General features: G+C 44.3%; 1 protein-coding gene across 2 annotated transcripts in view; it reads left to right on the top strand.

Annotated features, from left to right (window-relative positions):
• The window catches only part of ELAVL1 (ELAV like RNA binding protein 1), a 45043-nt gene that overhangs the window by 1343 nt on the left and 24928 nt on the right, over positions 1-18772 (top strand). For both annotated transcript variants that reach the window (XM_021528208.2, XM_021528207.2), the window contains exon 2: positions 9034-9217. In XM_021528208.2, the coding sequence (XP_021383883.1) occupies positions 9046-9217 (172 nt within the window). In that variant the 5' untranslated portion in view covers positions 9034-9045. The remainder of the gene's footprint in view (positions 1-9033; positions 9218-18772) is intronic.

The following is an 18772-nucleotide window of genomic DNA, read 5'->3' as shown; positions in this document are numbered from 1 at the left end:
TCTGTCCCCTGTTTTGTTCTGAAGCAGAGTAACTGTATATAATGATCCCAGTGCTCCTGTGGTTTCCATGATTCAAGGTGTTTAGTGGTCTGGAGTTACAGCTGTGGTTGCAGTAGGCTCTTGCCAGGCCTGACAGGAATATGAACAGGAACATCTTAAGCTGATGTGATTATTAAATGTGTTGTACAGTGAGTTTATAGCCCTGCTGTGGGTGGTTCTGCAGGACCAGATGAACTCCCTAGGGAGCTGTGTTGTGCAGTACCAAGTTTGTGAAAACAGCAGCAGCAGTAAGCACAGTGAATGGAAATGTGAATGTTGTGTGTAGCAGCTTACTTATCAGTGTTTGTTGAACAGTGTTTGGTGCTGACATTAACTTAATGTGAAATGTGCTCTATGCTCTGAATTCAAACACTATTTTCTTTCTGTTTCTTGCATGTTCTGTCACTTTTTTTTTCTGGGAAAATTCCTCCTTGTCTTGACCTGAGACATGCCATTTTACTTTCAGAATCCATCTCTTTCAGTTGTAACAGCCTGCTTTCTCTCTTGAAGCTTTGGTCTCTGTCTTGTTTCTTGTTTATTTGTTGTGAGCTCTCTGAATTGATTCCCAAAGTTACTGGCTGTCGCTCTGACCATATGTGGATAAGCTGCCTGTGAAGTTGGTAGACTTTTAGTCACCAAGTTTAGAAAGCTTGAACTTTCTATGTTTTTAGACTTCAAGAAGTTGTTCAGAAGCTGTTCTTTCTGCACTTCCAGGTACTTTAGTTGCAGCCTGGAAGGTATTCAGGGAGAATGACAGAGTTAGCAAAGGAGAGGTGATACATTTTGACCTGTTCTGAAAATTATCAGAGCACTTCTGTCTGATGTGCAGATTTGTGTTCAGGCACCTGCAAGCTTCAAACTGCTGGCCTAAATGATCCATTTGAGTATACAACCTCGTTATATGTAGGTGATGTATACAAAAATAGATTCTAGTTTGTTTTTTTTTTTTTTTCTGATAGGGTGGAAATCAGCTCTACTGAAAAGGCAGAGATGTTTTTCATGTGTGTGGGCCTGCTGCCTTTGGGGGTTGTTTTGTTTGTTTTTAAAATTAGTAGCAGTGGTATAGTACTACAAAGGTATAATTTTCCTATCTCCTACTGCTTCCATGGCCTCCATGTAGGAACACAGCAGCAACCACAATTTCTACCAGGCCCTCAGAGATGGATTTCCAGCTAGTTCTGTTGTGCTGGTGAACAGGTTGGATGCTGTGTTTCCCTCCTTACCTTGCTGCCCCATCAAGGTGAAAGTATCTGAAGATGGGTCAGTGTTATCCAAGGTTGGATCAATGTGTGGAGCAGCTGTTGCCAGATAGTGTCTGGAATCTTCAGCTCTTATGTTCACTTCTTCTCATCTCCTGCCCTCTCCCTTTCAAAAGCAATCATTCCCTCACAGTTGTCTCCAGATGTCTTTTGTGTAGGTGAAAAAATTGCCAAAGGCAGTTTATGGACAATCCGACACTGTCTAGAAAAAGGAAGATAATAAATTATTTCCTGTTTTTAAAGATCTGTTTATCATAAATCTGTTTTTTTTAAAATACAGGTGCAGAAGGTGAGATAGTCCAGGCTGCACAAAGTTTTTCACTGTCTCTTCCCTGTGTAGGAACTTGGTGGTGTTAACTGGCAGCATCTTTGACCCAGGGCAAACATCTGTGGAATCACAGAATGCCAGAAGGGCTGGAGTTGGAAGGGACCTTAGAGACCATTTAATTCCACCCCCTACCCCAGGCAGGGACACCTTCCACCATCCCAGGCTGCTCCAAGCCCTGCACAACCTGGCCTGGAACACTTCCAGGGATGGAGCAGCCACAGCTGCTCTGGGCACCCTGTGCCAGGGCCTGCCCACCCTGCCAGGGAACAATTCCTGCCCAATCTCCCATCCAGCCCTGCCCTCTGGCACTGGGAGCCATTCCCTGTGTCCTGTCCCTCCAGGCCTTGTCCCCAGTCCCTCTCCAGCTCTCCTGGAGCCCCTTCAGGCCCTGCCAGGGGCTCTGAGCTCTCCCTGGAGCTTCTCCTCTCCAGCCTGGCTCCATGGCAGAGGGGCTCCAGACCGGGGAGCATTTCCATGGCCTCAGAACTGGCTCCAGCAGCTCCATGTTCTTCCTGCGCTGAGAAGTGTATTGTGATGTGAAGCTCTGAGCACAGCCTGGTATCCTTTATCTGTCAGGGCTGGCTGTTAACCTGGGAAGATGGGGAAATATAGATCTGGCAGTAGATGTTCAGTGTTTCAGTCACAGGTTTCTGATTGCCCTTATTCCTACAGCTCAAGCTGAGAGGGGCCCCAGTCCCTGCTGGGTGTTGGACCATCAGTGGATGGTAATTATGGCCAGCCTGTATCTGATTTCTGACAGCATTCCAATGATGATTAATTTTATTCCTAGGAATTGAATGTAGTTCATCAGACTGCTGAAGTAAGGTCATTGCTCTGAAGAGTGCAGAGTAATTCTGAAGAATGCAGAGAATATTTTTGGCCTCAAATGCTTTTGTCTCTGGATGGCAATATAAGCATTGACAAAAACACCTTGATGATATTATTATATGAACATGAATAGAAACAACGAGAAGAGGCATTTAAAACCCTTCCAGACAAATCTGATTGCTAAGGAACATCTAAAACTGCTTTGTTGAAGTATTAAAATTGTGACAGTTGAGATTTGTTAGACCAAAAATGTACTCAAAACTAAGTTTATGCCCAGTGTTTTTAAACTAACATTAAAAAAAAAGCTTAAAATATGTTGTACTAAAATGAGTGATTCAGCATACGGAAATAGAATTTGTGGAAATGCAGCAGCAGATTTTAGTAATGGCTGCTTCTAGTACTGAGCTATTTTTACTGGCAAAAGAGTTGGAATCTTAGGTGCAGTCAAGCTGAGGAGAACAAGGGCAGTGTCCTCGTTTCAGGTGTGCAAAGGGGAGAAGAATCAGAGATGAGATCTGTTACCTCTGCAAAACACAAAGGGTAGGCAAGTAGAAAGGGTTTGCTTTTTTCCCCTCATACACTGGATAAATGCTGTTCTTGAATTTAAGAGACAATGTAGATTTTGTGATTTCTTCCTCCCCTCAAATGGCTTTTGATGTTTGGTCAAGATTTGAGAGGAATTTGAAGGAATAGTACATGAATGTGCGGTGAATCAAATACCAACAGGGCTTGCACTGCACTGTTCTTTTCCTGGGGTATGTCTGTGTGTTCATGGAGAGTGCTTGTGGGATGCAATAGGCAGACCTGTTGGGGTCATGAAAAGAGTTTGTATAAAGAATAAAATGTGTTTTCTTGTAGATTATAGGGGAAGGCTCTGTGATGTAGAGAGGTTTGGATTAAGTAACGGAGAGAGATGTGTTCTGACCGTGGAGTGCTGGGAAACTTTTTTTTTTCTTAGAGGCATGTAAGCCTAGGGGGAGGGTTTTCTGCTGGCTTGGCTGTTCAGGTGAATGTGTACTGTTCCTTACAGTGATTTCAGAGAAGACAGTATGATGCTTTTTCTTCCCCAGTGTCTGTCCTACTCTGTTGTGATTAAGTTCTTGCTTCTCAATCCTGGTATGACAGCTGCCTGCAAAGCAAGTTTTTGCATGACAATACTGTGTTGGATAGTTCTTGAAAACTTTTCCTGAAGCAGTTGAAATTCATCGAGGCTCTTCAGGCCCTTCTAAATGTGTGGCATTGGTTTTGACATGTATTCCAGCCTGGACATCTCAGCACCTCTGCATCTGCCTTCTGGATTGGTTTGGCACTTGCATGAACGTAGTCGTGTTCTTTTTGTTCTGTTTCAGGTGTGGTCTCCAAGAAATAGCTCAGCAGCTTAAGACAAGATTGTTGTATTGTAGTCAGCCATGATTCTTGGTGGGAGGCATGTCAACAGATGTTTGTATGCTGGAGAAACAGAAGGGCTCTAGTAGCCTTGAGGTTCTACTTGATGACCCCACTTAGATTCCTAAGCCCACAGGCAGAGCTCAGGAATGGGCTGATGAGACTGAAGTGCGAGTTGATGAAACAGCTCATGGGCAGAACTCTGCAGCATCACTGGTTTCAGGGCTCCTGTTCATTTACCACTAACATCAATAAGGAGGTTTCACCAGTTCAGGGACTGTGTCAGGCCCTGTCCACTGGAGCCCTTCCTGTGTAGAATGTCCTGGATGATGTTGACTTGCACTTCATTGCAAAGAAAGGTGGAGGTTTTGAGTGAGTAGCTGGGTCAGCAGCCTCAGGTCTGCTGTGATTTAAGGACCATGCTGTGCTCACTGTGGCCCATTCCCAGTGCTCCAGTCAAGGTGCCATGAGCTCTGTGTCACAAAGCTCATTGATCCAGGAAGAATTTCCCATCTTAAGTTTTACACTAGCTGATCCATCACCTGTCCCACCTGAGCAGCTGCCTCCATCTCTGGGAACTCTAGCACAAGGAAGACATAGATGTGTTGGAGTGAGCCCAACAGGTGATTGAGGTCAGAGAGATGCTCTGAGGGCTGGAGCCAGGCTGGGAGAGCTGGGGCAAGAGAGCTGAGCCCTGGACAAGGCTCCAGGGAGAGTTCCAAGCCCCTGGCAGGGCCTGAAGGGGCTCCAGGAGAGCTGGAGAGGGACTGGGGACAAGGCCTGGAGGGACAGGACACAGGGAATGGCTCCCAGTGCCAGAGGGCAGGGCTGGATGGGAGATTGGGCAGGAATTGTTCCCTGGCAGGGTGGGCAGGCCCTGGCACAGGGTGCCCAGAGCAGCTGTGGCTGCTCCATCCCTGGAAGTGTTCCAGGCCAGGTTGTGCAGGGCTTGGAGCAGCCTGGGATGGTGGAAGGTGTCCCTGCCTGGGGTAGGGGGTGGAATTAAATTGTCTGTAAGGTCCCTTCCAACCCAACTATCCTGGCATTCTGTGAGCATCTGTTTAGGTGTCTGTATATGAATTTGTGACCTCAGTAGTGGTCTGGTGCCTTTTTAGTCCTGTGAGCAAGGTGTAGGTAGACAAAGCCTCTTGCCTGATGTTGAAGATGGACAGTTCTTGCCAGTGTTCTTGTTTCATGTGATCTCCACAGATCCATACAGGTCTTCCTTCTTAGCAAACATCTTGCGGTGAAATAATTAATAGCAGTGATTCCTAGAATTCTGGACGGAGATACAGAGTGTCATTGGGAAAAAACTTATTGGTCTGTTGCCAAAACAATTAAACCTGTGGAATCTGGTGCACTTTTGTGAGAAGTTGATTGTCATGGTCAGTGCAACATTTCTGCAAAAATTACCCATGAGAGCTTTTCAATCCAGTCCTGGGAATGCTGGCCTGGCTGAGGGTGCCTGAGCAGTCATTGGCACAGGTGGTGAAGTGTTCTGCTGTGTGGATTTGAGCACCTCCAGAATTAGTGGACGATTCGGACACGGCACATATGGTTTCCTTTATTGCTCTGTGCACCCTTGGCATTTTAAATGTTGGGGCACCTTACCCTAGGACGAAGGTTGCTGCTGCCTTTTCAAATAAGCTTCTGCAGCATTTGATTATTGTTTTAGAATTTGTCATTTCAGGAAGTGCAGTGCAGTGGAACCTAGTCTTAAAGTTTTAGTTTTTTGGGACATAAAAATGAAGGCCTGTTTTGGAAAGGTTGCAAATTACCAGTCTCTTTTCAGTCAGCCTTCCCAAATGGAGCCGTTGGGCCTTCTTGCTATCATTGGCCTGTCCGCTGGGAATATAAATGCATTCAGTCTTGTGATTTATGTTGTAGATGGCAAGCGTCGGTTAACGAAGTTCTAACTTGCAAATTATTGTATAGGCCTGGTTCTCAAATCGAGAACATTTACTGATATAAATGGATTGTTGTATCTTTGGTAAAGAAAGATCAGGACGTTCCCTCAGTATATTTCAATGAGAGCTGAATAAAACCTTGTTTTCCAGTGTAGCATTGCTTGTTTCATCTGTCCTGCCTTACATCTTCTTTTCGTTTTGGAAATCTTTTCAGTATGCAGAGGTAACAATTCTTTAGGGGCTTTTTTAAACTTCGCTGGCATGAGAACTGTTGACCTGTTGAGAAATACACCTGGTTCAGGTCAGCAGCTGCAGGTTGTTCTGGGAGGGGATTCTTCAACTCTGACAGACTTGGGGCCATGACCATTTCCCTGGGGAGCCTCTTCCAGAACCTTTTCCTAATATCCAATCTAAACCTCCCCTGACACATTGAGATGACCTTGGACTAAACATCAGTATCAGGATGGGCACAGCCCAGAGGGGCTTTGTCTGAGATCCCTCCCCAGGGGCACCAGCTGGAGCTGTTCTGTGTCACTGCACCACAGAGGAACTGGGGTCAGGGACTGTGCTGTGGGAAACCTGGGGCTGAGCTGGTGAGAGGAGCTGGTCTGACTGGGGGACTGGGGTGTGTGGGGAGTCACACAGGACCTGTGGGGTCACTGGAGCCACTGCTGCAAAGGGGCTTTGATCCCAGCAGTGCCAGTGGGACCCCCAGAGTGACATCAGACTGGTGGAGTGGAGGAGTGTCCTTAACACCTCACCAACAGAGGAAGTGGTGCCCACTAACTTCCAGGCTGGCTGGACAGTGTTAGTCCTGCAGTAGATTGTGTAAGCGCTCAGCAAGAGATTAGAAAGAAAGAAGCATCTTCTCTCTCAGTGCTCTGCTCCTCTAGCCCTTCACTGTGCCTTCACTGCTCCTGCATGCTTGGTTCCTGGTATCCCATGGAAACCTTTGCCAGGCCTGTATGCAAGGGCTTCCTCTGTTTGCTTTCTAAATGCCTGAAGAAAAGCAACTTCCTTCCCACCTTGTAATGGTTCTGAATCAGCCCTGCCCCAGGCACTGCTTAAGTGTCCTGGGAGGGTGTAGACTGTGAGTATTGCAGACTTAGAGGATGTGGGACAATGATGGAAAGTCAGTAGCCACTTGGCAAACTCTTGTCAGTTCTGCTTTATGCCAGATATAAGTGTGGTAACTTGCCATCATGGTATGCTGGGCAGGTTTCTCTGCTTGGTATCTGACTGTGTTGCCTCCTTTTCAGGCAGCAGATACACCATGGAAAATAAAACAAAAAAACAAAACCCCAATCTTTTAAGTGTCTGTTCTTGAAATCATTAGAATTTATAGCAATTTCTTAATCTCAGCAGCATGAAGGATTTATAGCATAAATAAATGGTAATAAAGGGCAAAGTTCATTAAAATGAAGGAAATTTTAACTTTTTCCTCTTACAGGTGGAAAAATCTCGACGTTTCTTCCTTTGCTTACTGAATATTCTAGTTGTGCCATACAACTTGTACTCGTCAACATATTGGTGTGTTCTGCTTGTAGGGCTTGAGTTTTATGGAGCATGAAGGCAAGCAAAGTTGCCTTCTATTAAAATAATTCTGAAAATGTGTGTTGCATTATTTTATAACTTAGACATGGTGACTATAGACAGTTCAGCTGTTTGAGCATTGTTTACCAGAACAAGAAACTTCTCTGAGATTGTGCTCAGCAAGTTGTGACAGAGCCAGGATGGAATGTGTATTTAATGACAAAATTTGCAGTACAATAGAGATGACCTGGGAGCTTAAAAATTGCCTGCGCTTCCCCTGCTTCCAGCTTTGCAGTGTCTCCACCTGCTTTCCTATCCTGTGGCATTAACTGGTGCTTATCTTGCTGCAAGGAGAGCAGATTAAAACTGCTGACACAACAAGAAGGGCTTCCCTCCTGTGTGGTTTTCCATTGCTTTCATAGTACAGATTGGTTATCCCATGGGCAGAAGGTGCTGGAATGGGCTCATGTTGACACTTGAAACACAAAAATGGGAGTAGAACCTGATCTGTGGGTGAAGGGGAGCAAGAGCTGCCAACTCTTAATGCTCCAACACATACTGAAAAGATAAAGATTCAGTTCAAATCCATACTGTGTTAAATCTTAAATTAGCATAAGTCTTCTCATGGTTTATTCTATAATCACATGCTCAGGTATTTGTTTAAAAATTTGACCTTCACTTTCAGACATGAATTAACAGCAGCTGCTGGTGAGGAGCCTGGAAGTCCCTTCATGCAGAGAGCATTCCCTTTCTAGACTGAGGATTTCTGGTTGTTTCTGACTTCTTCCATTATTCAACTTCTGGCTGTCAGTCATGGTGCAGTCCATGGAAAGGCTAATCCTTTAGCAGATCCAGATCTGTAGATTCTGTTGCAGAAACAGGATTTAGATATCCTGATTTTGACTATTTTGACAAAGTAGTTGAAGGGCTTTAAAAACTATGATTCTGGCAAGCCATGAGCAGCTTGAGTCTCATGTGAGTTTTAGTTGCAGGTCAACTAAAACTTCAGGATTCAGTCCCTGATGATGGATTGAGGCAGAGAGTATCTTCCTGTTATAGGAATTCTGTGTGTTTTCTCAGGGCTTTCTTTAAAAAGCTGCCAAAAATAGAAATTGTCAAATACTCAATATGCCCCCAAGTCAGTGTGCAGCACAGACTCAGCAGTTTCATACACACAGTAAAGCAGCACCAAAGGCAGCATTAAGCTGTAACAGGCCTTGAGATGCTGGATGGAGAACATTTACAAGGGAAAACATTAGAAAATTAATAGTCTCCAGTTGAAACACTGAACTGCTGGGTTAGATCTTGCTGCTTCTTGTCTTCCTGTTGGTAAAAGTTCTGGGCATAAGGTTGGAATTCAGGTTGAGGTGGCAGTGTGGTTGTGGCTGGTCAAGTATCTGGACATGAGGGAACCTGATTTTTTACCTTGGCTGTTGGGAACACTTTGGTTTTACAGGAATGTCTTCAAAATCTATCTTGATGCTTTTTATTAATGTAAAAAATTAGAAATCCTGAAGAGCTCTTTAATGGTACATAGTTTTGTAAAATGTCATGTTTGTGCTTTTGAAAGAATTATTGTTCTGGAATTTTCAACAAATGGTGTTTTGTTTTCTGAGTTGAAAAAAAGCGTTGTTGAAGCAGTGGCTTGTTCTTAGTTTTTAAAATAAACATTCAAACTTATTTCAGGTGGAGGAAGTTTGGTTTGTGGAAATGTGAAGATCTAAACCTCACTGAGGATTTTTTCATTTTGCAGATATATTGTAAAATGTCCAATGGTTATGAAGATCACATGGCTGAAGATTGCAGGGATGATATTGGTAGGACAAATTTAATTGTGAACTACCTTCCTCAGAACATGACGCAGGATGAATTACGGAGTCTGTTCAGCAGCATTGGTGAAGTGGAATCTGCAAAACTTATTCGGGATAAAGTTGCAGGTATGATTTGGTATTTCAGAAATTGTCACCTTGTGCTAGACTGTGTGAGCAGATACTTGATTGAATTCAACTTAATCTAGAAATACTAAGTATTTGTGTGTGTAATCAAACTATTGCCAAGTTTGCCTGGAGCTCCAGTAACGCCAGGATTGGATATTGGGAGGATGGAATGTTCAAGGCTAAATTAATGACTATTGTGTGTATGGCTAGGAATTCTAAGAAGTACAGTTCCCAAATTTGAACATTAATAGACAGGTCTAAGACTGGTTTAGATTTAGTCCCTGACTGATTTATTCTTCCTACAGTCTGAGTGTTTTTGACTCCACCCGAGCTCTGAATATACAAACCTTTTGTTCTGATTTTGATCAGTAAAAGAAAGGTGTGCTGGAGTTCTGAAGTGACTGTAGGTCTTATCACTGTTGTGAAATTTAACTTGTAAGTCCCTTAAATAGGATTAGTAGTAGTAGCTTTAAAATATGAGAGGAATGAATTGTTCTGACTTGTGAAATTTAATGTTTCCTTGAAGCAAAACAAATGCTGACAGAGCAGCTGCTTCCATATCTGTTTAGTTGCAGGAGGTTTTAGCTGCTCTCTGGAGTGGTTTTAGTCCTTGCACTGTTAAAATACTTCATTTACAAGTTTTGATTATTCTTGTTCAGTATTTGCAGAATCTTGGATTCAGTGAGAGCGCTTGGTTGTTTCTGGAGGGGAAAAAAAAAGTGCTGTTAACTAGCTGTGCCCTGGTGTTTGTTCTCAGCCTGCAGCTCACTGCTTGTGGAATTCTGTGCTGCACATGCTCAGTGTTGTATTTCAGAATCCAGCGATACTGATCGTTATCTAACCCATAAGGGAGCCGGCCTGAGACTGCTCCCTAGTCTGTAGAAGCTGCATGGGAGCTGATGGAATGCATGAGAGCTCTCTGTGCGTCATCTTTAGTGCTTTATTTGCTTGAGAATACCCACGAGAACTGAATAATTAAAAACTTCAGAATTTCACTTCTGAATAATAGCCTCTCTGATATCCATGTCTCTGACTTTCCTGATATCTTACAGATGAAGTATCTTGTAATGTCTGTCTGTCTGTATCTCTACTTAAAGGATGTATATGTTCAGTCATGGTAAAATAGTTACATAAATACTGATTTCTTTGAATGTTTTGTTAGGTGAGTGTTGGTCCCAGTTGTTATGTGCTTTGCCTCAGAAGTTGAGGCTTACTCTGAAAGCTGGTTTTGTAAGGAATAAGACCCCTTGCTTTATCATAGCAGGTTGTAGCTGACCCACACCTTAGACTGTAAAATAAGCACAGAATTACCTGTGTGGGAAGGATATTTTCAGTGGGGAGCAAGAGATTTATTCAGTCTCTGAAGTGGAGACCCTGCTTCACAGGTACCTGTAGCATCAAACACTCTGGTAAAGTCTGCTTAACTTTAACTTGGCACTTGACAGTGCTGGGTAGTTTAAGTCCAAAACACACTTGTGTTCTCAAGGTTGTTCTTAACTTCAAGAATGAAAAATAAAATTGTTGTTATTGTTTCAGAGAGCCCTTGAGTGCCTGTGGACAGAACACTGGCTTTTCTCTAAAGTGGTTGCAAGTGCTGGATTCTGTGTGGCTGCTGTGGTCATGCCACTGGATTTTGTTGCTACCTAACTTTTCACTTGCTTGCAACACTGTTAGGAGCAGTTACCCAGTCAAGTCCAGTACTGACAGTACTGGAATATCAATGCCAAAGAACTGGCTCCTTCTGAGCATTTTTTCTTCCTCTTGCTTTTGTTTCTGCCCCTTCAGAATGTTTCTGCCCCTATAATGTTCACATTATATTCTTTATTCTCAAACTGTCTGCTGAACACATGGATGTGCAGCAGTCCCTGAACAGAAAAATCCTGTGGCACGGTTCTGCTTTTCTTGTGCCTCCACTTGCATTTCTCTGACCCTGTGGCAGACGGCAGGAAACTGGAGCTGCAGAAAAACCTGTTCAGCTCCCTGACCTTGGTTTCTGGTCAGATAAGTCATAATATTGGCATGTGAGATAGAGCGGGTTGAGTGCCCTGAGCAGGAGGGAGGGAACCTTTTGCTTTTATTGGAATTAGACTTTTTGGATCAGTTTAGTTCTTTTCAATGAAGTCATAGCTTTTGGTGTCCCCATAAAGTTATAATAATCAGAGAATTTTGTCTTTGAAGTTCCCTTTATTGTTTGTGTTTGCAGAGTTAAAATTAATGTTTCATTGATAATGTTTGCTTTTTGAAAAATGTTGAATGATACATACATTTCTTCTCAATTTATTGTCTGTTAATGAAATAATGGTACAAAAAATACTTCTGCTTGGAATGCAATTTTTCATGACTTATTGAACTGGCATAAACTGTTTGGAGACTGATTACTGGGATTCAAGAACTGATTTGAAAGCCAAGTTTGGGTTTGTTTGAACAAAATATTTTATTATGATCATTACATATGTTGGTGCATTTTGCTTCAAATGCAGCAGAGTATTGAACAATCTGTGTTCCATGTGTTAGGTTGTGGTATAAAATGTAGAGAAGCTCCTTGAAGACTCCAGACTGCTTAGCCTTTATCTCACTACTGATGAGCATTACAAGAAGGTGAAAGTAGCAGCAAACCATAGTGTCAGTTCACATTCCTTACCAGGAACTTCTGGGTTTGTGTACACATAGGTTATAGCCATTGATAAGGGTGTGACTGTGTGTCTGGTTTGTTGTTAGAGATGTGACAGCTTCTTTTTTTTTTTTTTTCCCTTTTTTTTTTTTTCAGTACCTGTGCAGAGAAATTCCTGCACAATAGATGAGCATTAGAAGGATGCAGGGTTCCTCTTCATCATACTGGAGGAATAGAGTGCTGGGCTTTGCATTCTCCAGTTGGTGTAATGCGTTCCTCAGCACTTCCAGACATGGCTTTGCTTGACTTGTGATGAGTGAAACAGTACTGTGGGTCAGCAGGCAAATTCTGAATTGTTGCTGTGCTGCTCACTGTACCTGTGTTTGCGGCAAGTATGTCTTGGACATCCAGGATTTTCGTAAGAGAATTACAGAATTCATTGGACACTGTTCTTTCTCTCAGATCTTAATTGAGCACCAGCCATGCCTTGGGGCTTTGAACCCTAGGGAAATGTTAGAAGGCTGATTCCCACTTCCCAATATAGTATGGCACAGTGTCCAGCCTGCAGTGTAACTTTTCACTGGTGCATCTCCTGGCCTGTCACAATGATTGCTGAGGTCTGTGAGTAGCCCTTGACCTGATTCCATCAATTAAATCCTCTCTTCCTGGGGCTCTGACTCATGAGGCTGAGAGCAAGAAGTCTGGGGTTGGTCCAGTAGCCTGCAGCATTGACTGCAGACCCAGACAGCAGGGCCAGACCTCTGCTCTGCACTGATTCCCTCTCCAGGGATGTGTATGATATTAAATGTCCACTTCCTTGGAGCGGCTGCCTTGTGCTAGAGAAGATCCAACAGAAGAAATCTGTCTCATGCTGTATTTTGCATGGTCAGGTTCTGGAGTCTGGGTTCTGGACTGCGCTAACAGGTGAGTTTTTTAAAAACATTTCTCCTTCAGTACCTGTTAATGCAGGAATGCAGGCGTCTGTGCCTCTCTGGGGTTGCTCAGTTTCTTGCAGCACAGATGTTGATGGCTTGTTGTGTCAGGATGTCTGACTTTAGAGCAAAAGCATCTGTGCTGTGCATTTTCCAGCAGAGCCTGGTCATCTTTACCTTGCTGTCCATACAGCTGTACAGAGGCTGTTAGTCCTTCTGGACCAAATGCTGAAGCTGAAAGTTGGTTGGTCATGTGTGTTTTAGTTTCTGTCTTCCCCTTACTTTGCGGAAGTATTGGTACTTTCAAACCTGACTGTCTAAAGTTCTGAAAAGGTAGAGTTAAACTGCTTTTTTTGTGGAATTACTAAAAACAAAAAGCTGCCAAACTCATGTGCTATGGTAGCACATGGAAATATTAAAAATAATATCCCTTATTGGAATAATTCTGTGAGCTGTGAGGTGCTCCCACCTGTGATACTGTATATAGCTGTCCTCAGAGTGCAAGGGAAAAGAATTCATCAAAACTACCACAAAGCTATGTTGGAGGAGTTTAAACTGGATATTAGGAAGAGTTTTATTCCCCCCGAGGGTGCTGGCACTGCCCAGGCTCCCCAGGGAATGGTCCTGGCCCCGAGGCTGCCAGAGCTGCAGGAGCGTTTGGACAGCGCTCTCAGGGCTGCTCAGGGTGGGGCTGTTGGGGGGTCTGGGCAGGGACAGGGATTGGAAAGGCCCCACAAGGACCATCAATCCAACTGAGAATATTCTGGGGTTCTATTCTAGGATTCTATGAACCTTTTTCCTCATGTGTTTATGGTCTCAGACTTATATAGGGTCTATTTATTGCTTCTGACACCTTATCCCTGCTTTGAGTCCCTTGTGACAGGTTGCTGTGCACAGCTCATTCTGTGAGGGTTCCTTCTGACAGTGATTGATTGTGGAAAGGAGGCATCCAGCTTCCTCAGGGTGCCTGTTCCTTCCCTCACACCTCTGTACTGCCTGAGCCAGAGTATTTTCCCTCTGGTGCTCATGACTCTCTGCTCTAGGAAGTGGAACTCTAGGATATGATCCTTCACACTGTTCCAAAGGCTCTGTCTGTGCCTGTCAGCTCCCCAGACATGGCCCCCTCTGTGCAGAGGCTGCGAGGGAGGCGTGGGCTTCCTCTGCACTCTCTGCATTTGCTTGTGTCAGTGTGAGTTCTGATATATCAGAAAGGTGATCAGCAGCTGTTGGGGCAAAGGGATCTCTCTCCACTGCTACTGGCAAGTGTAGAGTGGAAAGGACATTTTGGGGTGACTTGTTAAGGTTTTATGCGGGAACTTGGGGTCCATCTCAACCATTGCTGTCGTGATGGCTCGCTCTCTGCAGGTGTGCCTGGGACATGTTGCATACAGGACCAAAACAATTCACATTCAGATAGTTGCAGTTCCTCAGGAGTGGACATAAAGCTTTACCCTTTCTCTGCCTTTTTCTTTTCACGTCTTCTCTGGAAGACTCATTCTCAGAAATTATGCAGCCAAAAAAGAAATGAGTGTCCTTGTCCATGTGAGCTTTTCAAGCAGAAAGGGGAGGAGGATTTTACTGCTCAGCTGTCAGGTGCTGCAGACTGGTGAGTGGCTCAAGTTTATGTGACAGGGCAACTACTCATTTCACCAGTGCAGTGAACTCAGTCTAGAAATGGAATTCTGAAGTGTTCTTGTTTGTTGAAAATACTTAAGTATTATCTTTGGCTGAAATAGTTTCCTTTTGCATGCAAAACACCCATGAAATTGTTTATGCAGTTTTGCTGTTAAGTGTGGAATTGGAGTGCATCATTACCTCTGGATTTCTTTTTTCTAGCTCTTTATTCACATTTGGTGGTAAGTGATTTTTTTAAATGTGCATTCAAGAATGCCTTGTGGCAATGGTTAACTTAATGAGAAAATGTAAATGGTTTGCAGACAAATTGCCCAAATACTGAAAATGTGAACACCAGCTTTGCCAGCTCCACTTAATTCCCTTTGTCATAAAGGTGGCCACATAAACTGCCTCGAGGTAGTAACTTCATTCTCTCAAGGCTATAGGAATACAGTTAACCTAAATCAGAGAATCCTGGAGTATCCTGAGCTGGAAGGGACCCCCAGGGATCATCAGCCCAGCCCCTGTCCCTGCCCAGACCCCCCAACACCCCACCCTGAGCAGCCCTGAGAGCGCTGTCCAAACGCTCCTGCAGCTCTGGCAGCCTCGGGGCCGGGACCATTCCCTGGGGAGCCTGGGCAGTGCCAGCACCCTCGGGGGGAAGAACCTTTCCCTGAGCTCCATGCCAAGGCCTGGCACAGCTCCAGCCCTCGCTGGGCTCCAGGAGCTGTCCCAGAGCAGAGCTCAGCCCCTGCCCCTCTGCCTCCCCTCGGGAGGAGCTGCAGCCCCGAGGAGCCTCCCCTCATCTCCTGTGCTCCAGCTGAACGAGCCAAGTGCCCTCAGACCCTTCCCCATCTTTCCAGCCCTAAAGGTTGCCTGGCTTCTTTCAGAGGGATCAGAGCACAGCCAGTAGAAGCAACCGCTCTAGCAGCAGTTCTTGGGTTCTGCTTCTCAATATTCAGGGCATATTTTGGGTTTTCAGTGGATTTCTGGTACCCTTCTTATGACCCAGAGTCCTGGCTGCTGTCAGGATGGGATAGCTGCAGGACTCCTGGATTTGGAGCAGGTTGCTCAGAGCTTTGTCCGGTGTACTTGACCAAAAGGAGGTTGAAGTTTTTGTTCTGGTTGACTCCTCACTGGGGACAGTCAAGCCCTTGTTTAGCTGTTGCTGAGGCCAGGCCTATGTACCAATGTGGCCTAGAGCAGAGCTTCCAGAGCACTGTGAGCAGGCAGAGTAGAGCAGGGAGTGGGCACTCTGCTGTGTTTAGCCAGTGCACTCAGAGTTGGTGCTGTGGTCTCCAGCAGTTTTAGCAGCACCAATTCCTGGAATAGCAGAGGCCTTGGCAAAAGAAAAGCTGCCTTTACTGAAAAGGATGGTGGAGCTCTGCAGGGAGTGCCTGGGGCCTCTCACTCTGGGCAGATGTGTTCTTAGTGCTGCAAGTGAGGAGGACCTGCGTCACCAGGTGAAGGGCCTGTGAGTATGTTGACAACCAGTCCTTGAGTTTGGGGTTCATCAGCACAAGGTGGAGCCTCTAGTGAAGTACCCAAAGGTTTGACATCAGGGCCAAATCTGTTAGAAATGTTGGTCACTGAGCTGGCTGATGGTTCTGATTGCACTCTTGGTGTGTGCACAGTGATGCCAGACTGGGAACAGTGGCTGGTCACCAGGTGGTGGTGCTGCCACTCAGAGGGACCCTGAGAGTGTTCTCCAAAAGCTTTGAGGCAGGGCTGGCGCAACAGGCAGTGACTCCCTGCTGTTTTGGGGTTGTGGGTGTCCTTCCACTCTGCCTGGATACACTGAGAGTGTTAAATATAACCCTCCTTATGGTACAAGTCAAGAAGGCCAAGAGAACTGTACAGACCATTCCATGGCTCTGCATCCTTTGCTTTTGTTTTCCCCTCAGCCATACAAATGAGCCATGCAGCAACATCTTTGTTTGTGTTCTGATGTTTTTCAGCATGCTTTTAGTGGGAGTATTTTTATACATCTTATAATACTTTCACTCTCTTCCAGTGGGGCAGCTCCGTTTCTGCAGTGTAAGAGTTGGGTTCAGTTCAGCCTGTGATTGGGGTGACTGAGCACTTGCTGAGGTTTTTGTACTGTAATGTTTGCAGCTAAAGAAGCATGCTGTTTTTTGAAAGTAGAAGTTTCTTCCTCAAGAGAAGGAAGAAATGAATTTTTGAGCCCTCAGTATCTTGAACAGTCAGATTGTTGTTCCAACAACAGGTGAATAAGTTGGGTCCTGTTTAAAGAAATGAGATCTTCCAGTAAGTGGTCAGGCATTTTCCTCCCAGATTCCCTCCAAAAAAAAAACCAGCCCGTGGTGTTTCTGCACAGTTTTGAGCCTGGTGTTTTCTGTGTTCATTTTACAAATCCTTTTCACTTCACAGAATCTTAGATCCTGGCAGTTCATCTGAAAAAGGAGCCCTGGAGCAACTAAAATCTCAACACAGAATTGTTCTGGAACTGAGAGAAAGGAAAAAAAAATGAACGTATAGAAATGATAATTATGCTTTGTGAAATAAATTACTAAAAAAACTCCACCCTTCTGTTTTCAGGATTTAAAACTATTACTCTTCCAATTGAATTTTTGCAATATTGTGGAGATGGTGAGATCCCTGTGAACTCTCTGAACTGGGGTTGACAACAGACTTGTAAAGTTAGCTTTGTAGCTTTTGACTTTTCCCCAAAGAGGTGCCTGTTTGAGTTGTTTGTATTCATCTTTGTTTCAAGGCAAATATCACTGATTTTACATAAGAAGGAGAGGCAGCTTTATTTGTAATGTTTTTCTGAATTGTTTGAAGGTCAGGCTTTCCAAGCCAGCTAAATGTGCTTTTGCCCTTAAATTAGACTCTTCATTGTGTAGCTGTGAACAGAAAGAGTTGTGTCCTAAAGCCAGGGGAAGCAGAGGAAGCACATTCTGGATTGTAAAGTCATTATCAATATAACTAGATATTTTCTTTGTTTCCTTGCTAGTTTCTTTCTGTTGCCATCAAGTGTCTGTTCAGTAAGATGTGCTGGTTTGAAGTCTGGAGCAGATGTGGGAATTGGCTTAGTGAGCAGTTTGGGTCTTAGTCACAGGAACTGCCACTAAGCTGGGTCCAAGTCCTATAGAAGGAATATCCTGAGCTGCTGCATGGACTAACAGAAAAGGGTGAAACATCGTGAAAATGCTGAGTTATAAACCTAAACTTTCAGCTCTGTACTCTGTGTAGGTGGAGCAGGTGCAGTAATTGCCCATGAGGTGTTGGTGTGACTGACCCCAGCCCTACAGGAGCACAGTGCTCCCCAGGGCTCTCTAGGCCAGGCACAGCCCTGGGCTATTTGCCCCCAGCCTGACACAGACAGGACTGTGTGGGGTGTTTCTGGTGCTGTCTTGGTGTTTCGGGGACTAAATTGTGGGAATTAGAAAAACAGAAACTTCCACAGTCACTGAAGGATTTGATCTGCAGCCTTGGCAGAAACTGGGGTTGATGTAAAAATACAATACACACATATTAAGCAGAACAATCATAAACTTATGTTTCTGTAGTTGTAAGTATATGCCTTAAGTAAATGAGAAACTGTATTGGGTGAGATAGTGAAGGGTTTATTATGTAGGGGTATAGTTGTTAGCTGAGAGTTTAGAAGTTAGAAGCATGTGAGTTAGAAGCCCATTGGACAAAGGTATCCACAGTACAGCAGAAGTAAGCAAAGGTGATAGGTTAGAAAAGCAAAATAAACCCTGTGGCAACTGTCTGTTGGTTTAGAAAGTTATGTATCGTCATGTAACAAAGAATTTGTGACTGCTTTGTGCTACAGCCAACTGCCTGCTCCTCCAAAATCTCACTGCCTCAGAGACTGATGTTCATCTGCAAATAAATTGTTCTTAGCCTGACGATGGTACTGTCCCTTCAGGGACAAAGCAGCAAAAATGATACTAAATGATAGTTTTGGGCAGCATTTATCACTTAACTGGAGATGAGGCAGATGAAAGTGTTTCAGAATGATTAATAGTTGCTTCAACAAATTCTTTGGGTGAACAAAAAAATACTTACTTCCATTTGGCAGAATATTTTTGGTAGGCAAAATAAAAGTGAAATTTACTTTTAACTGCTTCAGTACCTGCACTGAAGCTCCTGTACTCAATTCTGTCTCAAGTAGCTTGTTTCCTGGAACTCACTGTGGTCACCAAAGCACAAATGGTTGTGTCAGAGATACAGCAGCTGCTCAGTATCACTGGTGGGGTAGATAAGAGGACGTCCCTGGACTGTGGGCTAGGGGACAGGATAAGAGAAAATTTTTGGTTCAAACTATGGGGATTAGCTACAGCTTCATGTGTTTCCAGAGTAGCTGAGATGCATCATCTATACCATTAATGAAGGACTGAGTGCGAGGCTGGATCCCCTCTGCTCTGG

Source organism: Lonchura striata, chromosome 28 (assembly GCF_046129695.1).
Source record: "Lonchura striata isolate bLonStr1 chromosome 28, bLonStr1.mat, whole genome shotgun sequence".
In the NCBI taxonomy this organism is placed as follows: Eukaryota; Metazoa; Chordata; class Aves; order Passeriformes; family Estrildidae; genus Lonchura; species Lonchura striata.
The sequence above is the reverse complement of the archived record's forward strand: the minus strand, read 5'-3'. Positions and strand labels throughout refer to the sequence as shown.